Source organism: Camelina sativa, chromosome 4, assembly GCF_030686135.1.
Source record: "Camelina sativa cultivar CO46 ecotype springtype chromosome 4, ASM3068613v1".
NCBI lineage: Eukaryota > Viridiplantae > Streptophyta > Magnoliopsida > Brassicales > Brassicaceae > Camelina > Camelina sativa.
Genome location: NC_141883.1, coordinates 6,356,906 through 6,362,787, shown reverse-complemented (window position 1 = coordinate 6,362,787; position 5,882 = coordinate 6,356,906). Strand labels below are relative to the sequence as shown.

At 37.1% G+C, this 5,882-nt stretch overlaps 1 protein-coding gene across 1 annotated transcript; it reads left to right on the top strand.

Moving 5' to 3' along the window:
* Positions 1 to 4,103: 4,103 nt before the first annotated feature.
* Positions 4,104 to 5,081, top strand: LOC147945490 (uncharacterized). The gene has a single exon (XM_087509278.1). The coding sequence runs from the start codon at positions 4,104 to 4,106 to the stop codon at positions 5,079 to 5,081; it is 978 nt and encodes a 325-aa protein (XP_087365404.1).
* The last annotated feature ends 801 nt before the right edge of the window (positions 5,082 to 5,882 follow it).

Sequence of the window (5,882 nt, the reverse complement as noted above, 5' to 3'; positions counted from 1 at the left end):
ATTAATCTTATTTATACTGGTTATGAACCACTAAAAAATTTCTAGCCGATGTGGGATATTGTACATAATTCTTTTATTTCCATAAGCTTAAAATTTTCCCTTTTCTAAAAATTCTGGAAATTTAGAAAATGTTAATGAATGACATGTCAAATCCTGATTGGTCGTTTAAAAAATATTTTAATATAGAAAATTCTGAAAATTTAGAAAATGTTAATTAGTGACATAACGAATTCCGATTGGATGTTTTAAATCCTATGTGAACAGACTTAGAAGCTTATAGCTCGTACTTTTTATTAGTATAGATTAAAAAAAAACAATTTTTAATGACTTATTTAATTTTCTTTCTTTCTTTAATTGAAAGGGTATTATAGTCTTTTGATCCTAAGGTACAAAAACAACAAATAGCATTATTGAAAAGAAAAAAAATGAAAATAACATTTATCATAACTTTAATTAAAAAAATGGCATTTCTGACTAAATTACCAAAATTTTATTTAACATATTTAATTTTATAATCCACGCATCCTTCAAGTTAAAGTATATTATAGCAGCATTATTTTTTTTTGAATAAATTATATTAGGACCCCATTAAAACACGAACCCAAGTCCTATTACAGAAACAAAAATTAGCATTCTCTTCACCTTCTCTATAACTGCCACCACCATGAGTTATATGTTAGAAGGACACGCGCATCGTGGATCCATGATTAACTATGCTGTTCGTTTTGAATGTTATGTTTGCGATCGATCGAATGACTTTGGCTACTCATGCGACGAATGCAAGTTTAATATTCACGCCAAATGTGCATTTGTGTTCAACGCAAAGGAAATTTGGGACGACAATTTGCAATGGATTTATCTACTCTAACTTTGACTTACTATGCAGCTCAATTCCTTTTCCCTTTATTCACGGAAGTCATGATCATCATTTACTCTACCTCGAACTACAACTCGGTGCCGTGAAGACTTGCCAGAGTTGCGGCATTGTTGAAGATAGAGTCGTCATAGGCTGTAAGAAATGCGATTACTTTTTGGATTTCCGTTGTGCCACTCTACCATTAACGGTAATGCTTCCCAGGTATGATGATCATCCACTACCTCTTTGTTATGGTGATAAAAAGAAAAGCGAAAAATATTGGTGTGATATCTGTGAAAGAGAAACAAATCCAAAGAATTGGTTCTATACTTGTAAAGATTGCGGAGTTACTTTTCATGTTTTCTGCGTAGTTGGGGATATCAGGTACGCCCAACCAGGAGGAAAAGTCAGCTCCGAATTTGAATTGCTGTCTAACAATACATCTTCACGACGATTTTGCAAAAACTGTCATGGCCGGTGCCCAGGTTCCTTTATTGTTAAACATATCAACCTTGACCAAGCCTTTTGTTCATTTTATTGTTTCAAGCGTTTCAACTGGGACCTAGACATAGAATGGTTGTTTACCACGGTTAAAGTCATATGCCCTCCATGGGCATTAATACCCAATTCTTCTTCTTGATGAGGCGGCAGTTAAAATGTTTGTAGTTTGAAACTCATCTATTACATTAGATGTTTGTTTGGATTTTTTTTTCTTTTTCTTTTTCTTTTGAGTTTAAAATTTGTTGCTGACTTGTTGTTGTGGCCATTCACTAAAATTAACTACGAAGAAGAGTATTTATCTACCAACATTTACATTACCATATTTACCTCACGACTATAACATGATCATATATACGACCGTGAGTATCTTTCTGTCCCTCATTCGTGTTGTTTTTTTCTGCCATGATTAACTTCCTTCATATACTCATACTAGATTCGAACCCGCGGTACACCGCAGGTCAAATGTTTTTTTGACGTGTTGGTATATTTTGGTAGTTCATATAATAAATATGGATATCATTTATAACTTAATTAATTCTAAACTCTGTTTGTAAATATATAATATATGAAATAAGTAAATAATTTTAGTGTTGGTTTAATAGTTCAAATTCGTCATGCTATAGACCCGTCCTGTAATGGATCAGATTTCAAGATTTTTAACCCGCATAAATCATACAAAATATATTTTTTGATTGAAAAATTTACATCCGCAGTCGCATCCAGAAAAACTTCATCAATTGCACCCACCGCGGGACGAATCGTAATTATTTTTCATTTTGTTGGTACTAATTAAGTAAAATTTATATGTATACAAAAGTAAAATTTATAATAATTTTTGCAAGTATTTTGTTTTTTATTTTGCATTTTTTACAGAGTATTATTGTTTTATGATATTGATTTATAATGAAGTTTGAGAGTCTTTTCCATTGTTTTAGTTGAATCGTGGAATTAGTTGTTTGTTGAATTGCGGATTTGGTAGTTTATATTAATTGTATTTTATAAATTTGGAATAATAGATTATTCATAATATTTAAATTTTACACTTTAAGTGTCACTATTATTTTAATTTGAAATTAATACTCTTCATATTTATGAATATGATAAAGATGTAAAGGGTTACGTTTTAATTCACAAACCATTTTGGATTGGGTCTTTTGGTTATATATGAAGATAATACAATTTAGGCCTTTTGACCTTTAAAAAAAAACAATTTAATACGTATTTTTATGATGAGATTGAGAAATAAGAATTGGAACCGTCATAAATATGCACATGAATTGCTGTGAGGCGATTCTTAAGGCGATTAAGCGGTTATTTTCTTGTCATCTTCCGACGAATATTCAAACGGTTACTTGCGCCGGAGTGGGTAAGTTTCTTCTATCCCACGATCGAGCGGTTTCTTCCGGCAAAAGCGTGGAGACTTTGCACGATGTAGCAGTTGAACAGAGATGGAGTGCTATCTATTTAAGAGTTCGATTTGGGTATTTGTCAGACAAAATCTTTCTCTGAATCTTCCCAAGTACTATACTACACTCTTCAATATCGATCGATTTCCAATGGGTGATAACATTCGCCGTGCCCTCTAGAACATCGATCTCGGAATCGATGATGCTCCAATCGCCCTACCACAAGCAATCGTGCAACAAGCGGTGAACGAAAATCAGTCTTGTCTCATGGGTCGCCCTTTGATGTCAAGAAAACAGAATCTTCGGCAAATCATTTCTGCCCTACCGCGTTCATGGGGCCTCGTTGGCTATGTCCGAGGTCGAATAGTGGAACAAAGGCGCTTCCAATTCATCTTCCCTTCAGAGGAATCACTCGAGACATTCATACGAAGGGGCTCGTGGTCATTTGCAGATCGTATGCTCGTCCTCCAACGCTGGTCTCCAAATTTGGACCCACTGTCTCTCAATTTCATTCCTTTCTGGATCCAAATTAGGGGTATACCTCTCCAATATCTGAATCATGGCGTCATTGAGAGCATTGCGAATTTCCTGGGAGTTACTTTAAGCACCGACTTCAACGAGACATCAGCAAACCGGGTCCAATTTGTCCGTGTTCAAATTAACTGGAATGTGGATATCCCTCTCCGCTTCCAACGAAACTACCAATTCTCTCCTGGTGTTAATACGACCTTGGTTTTCTTCTATGAAAGATTGAGAGGATTTTGCGAAGTTTGTGGATTACTGACTCATGATTCCGGAAGATGTCTGATTCAAAATGGTGGTCTCAACGAGTCTGATGGTGATGAAGATGATGCTGACGACATGCCAGAGCATCACGATAACCCAGGAGTCCATATCCAAGAAGTTGATAACGATGGCAACCCCATAGAGGATAATGAAGTCGAAGAGCCAGCAAATCCAGCGGTTAACCCAGATAATATCCCACCCGATGAACAAGAGCTCTCTGACATTGATCCAGACCACAATGCACTTGACAATATCTCCTCTGGATCTCAGGGAGACGGAGAAAATGGTGAGACAGCATTACTCAACCCTTTTCCATCCTTTTTTAATGATGCAGATGATGCAGTTGGTACAATTCAAAACATGGCAAGTGAGTTACGCAAGAGGAAAAAGGAGCCGGATACAGAGGATGCAGAATTCTCCAGGAAAAGAAAGACAAGACCGAGTGAAGCAAGCAGATCGGGAACGACAAACATTGGTGCTGAACAAGATGGAGCCGCGGTGGGGCCTATTCCACCACCGGTTCCATGAGAGTTGGATTTTGGAACTGTCAAGGCATGGGAAAACGCCTTACAGTTCGACGCCTAGAAGAGATACAGCGTGTGTATCTCTTGGACATGTTGTTCCTAGTTGAAACAAAGCAACAAGATAATTATATCAGAGATAAGGGTGTTAGTTTGGGGTTCAGTGATATGTGTACTGTCTCTCCTAGAGGTTTAAGTGGTGGTTTAGCTGTTTTCTGGAAGAATCATGTTTATGTTCAAGTTATTTCCCAAGATGTAAGACTTGTAGATCTTTATGTTGAATACAAATCTTTTAATTTCTACTTGTCTTGCATCTATGGTCACCCAATCCCTAGTGAAAGACACCATCTATGGGAAAAGCTTCAGAGAATATCAACAAATAGAAATGGTCCTTGGATGATGTGTGGTGATTTCAATGAGATCCTACAACCAGAAGAAAAACAAGGAGGAAGGCAGAGAAGTCTTAGCAGTCTAAGGACCTTTACAACAATGATCGACTGTTGTAATATGCAAGACTTGAAGTTTAAGGGGAACCCTTTTAGTTGGGTTGGTAAGAGACAAAAGGAAACAATCCAGTCATGTTTGGACAGAGTTTTCATCAATTCCGATTGGAAAGCATCATACCCTGCTTCTGAAACAGAGTTCCTCACCATTGCAGGCTCTGACCATGCGCCTGTAATTATTGCTGTTGAAGAAGAATTTTGTGTAAAAAGAGGCCAGTTCAGATATGATAAGCGACATGTTGATTCAGAGGAATTTGTCAGAGCTGTTAAAAAAGGATGGTTAACAGGTCAACCTGATACTTATAGAGGAATTCACGACAAACTTCAGTTTTGCAGAAAAGAGTTAGACAAGTGGAAAAGAAGATCAAAGACAAATTCAGCAGAGAAAATCCAGATCTTAAAGCTTAAACTGGATGCAGCGGAGAGAAGCAATACAACACCTTTATCAGAAGTCACAAACCTAAGGTATGAGCTAACTAAGGCGTACAGCGAAGAAGAACAATATTAGAAGTTAAAGAGTAGAAATCAGTGGATGAACCTGGGAGATCGTAACACAAAATTCTTCTATGCCACCACAAAGATGCGGAAAGCTCGCAGCCGTCTTAAATCCATTCTAGATGAGCAAGGTCTAGAACACTTCAGAGACGATGCTATAGGGAAAGTAGCAGAATCCTACTTCACAAAGCTTTTCACTACCACTCAACACACCAATATGGATGATATAATCTCTGACATTGAGCCCCGAGTAACAACCGAAATGAATAGAGAGCTCCAACTACCAGTTACAGATCAAGAGATTAAAGATGCAGTTTTTTCAATAGGGGCGGATAGAGCTCCCGGGTCTGATGGTTTCACCGCAGCTTTTTATCAGCAATTTTGGGATTTGATCGGTGATGATGTTTGCTCAATGGTACGTCATTTTTTGAGACTGACGAAATGGATCATCAAATCAACCAGACTCAACTCTGTCTAATCCCGAAGATCATTGACTCAAAACTACTGTCTGATTATCGTCCGATAAGCCTTTGTACAGTCAGTTATAAGATCATTTCAAAGGTAATGGTTATGCGACTAAAACGATGCCTTAACATGGTTATCTCAGAATCACAGGCAGCATTTGTTCCTGGATGTAGTATATAAGATAATATACTGGTGGCACATGAACTTCTACATTCTCATAAATCCAGACGTGACTTATAACTATCAAAACAGACATCAGTAAAGCCTACGACCGTGTTGAATGGAATTTCTTAGAAGCAGTTATGACACAGATGGGATTTGCTCCACGATGGGTTAAATGGATAATGGA

Excerpts from the sequence above, each read along its gene's own strand:
- LOC147945490 (XM_087509278.1), top strand. The coding sequence starts at position 4,104 with ATGGGAAAACGCCTTACAGTTCGACGCCTAGAAGAGATACAGCGTGTG.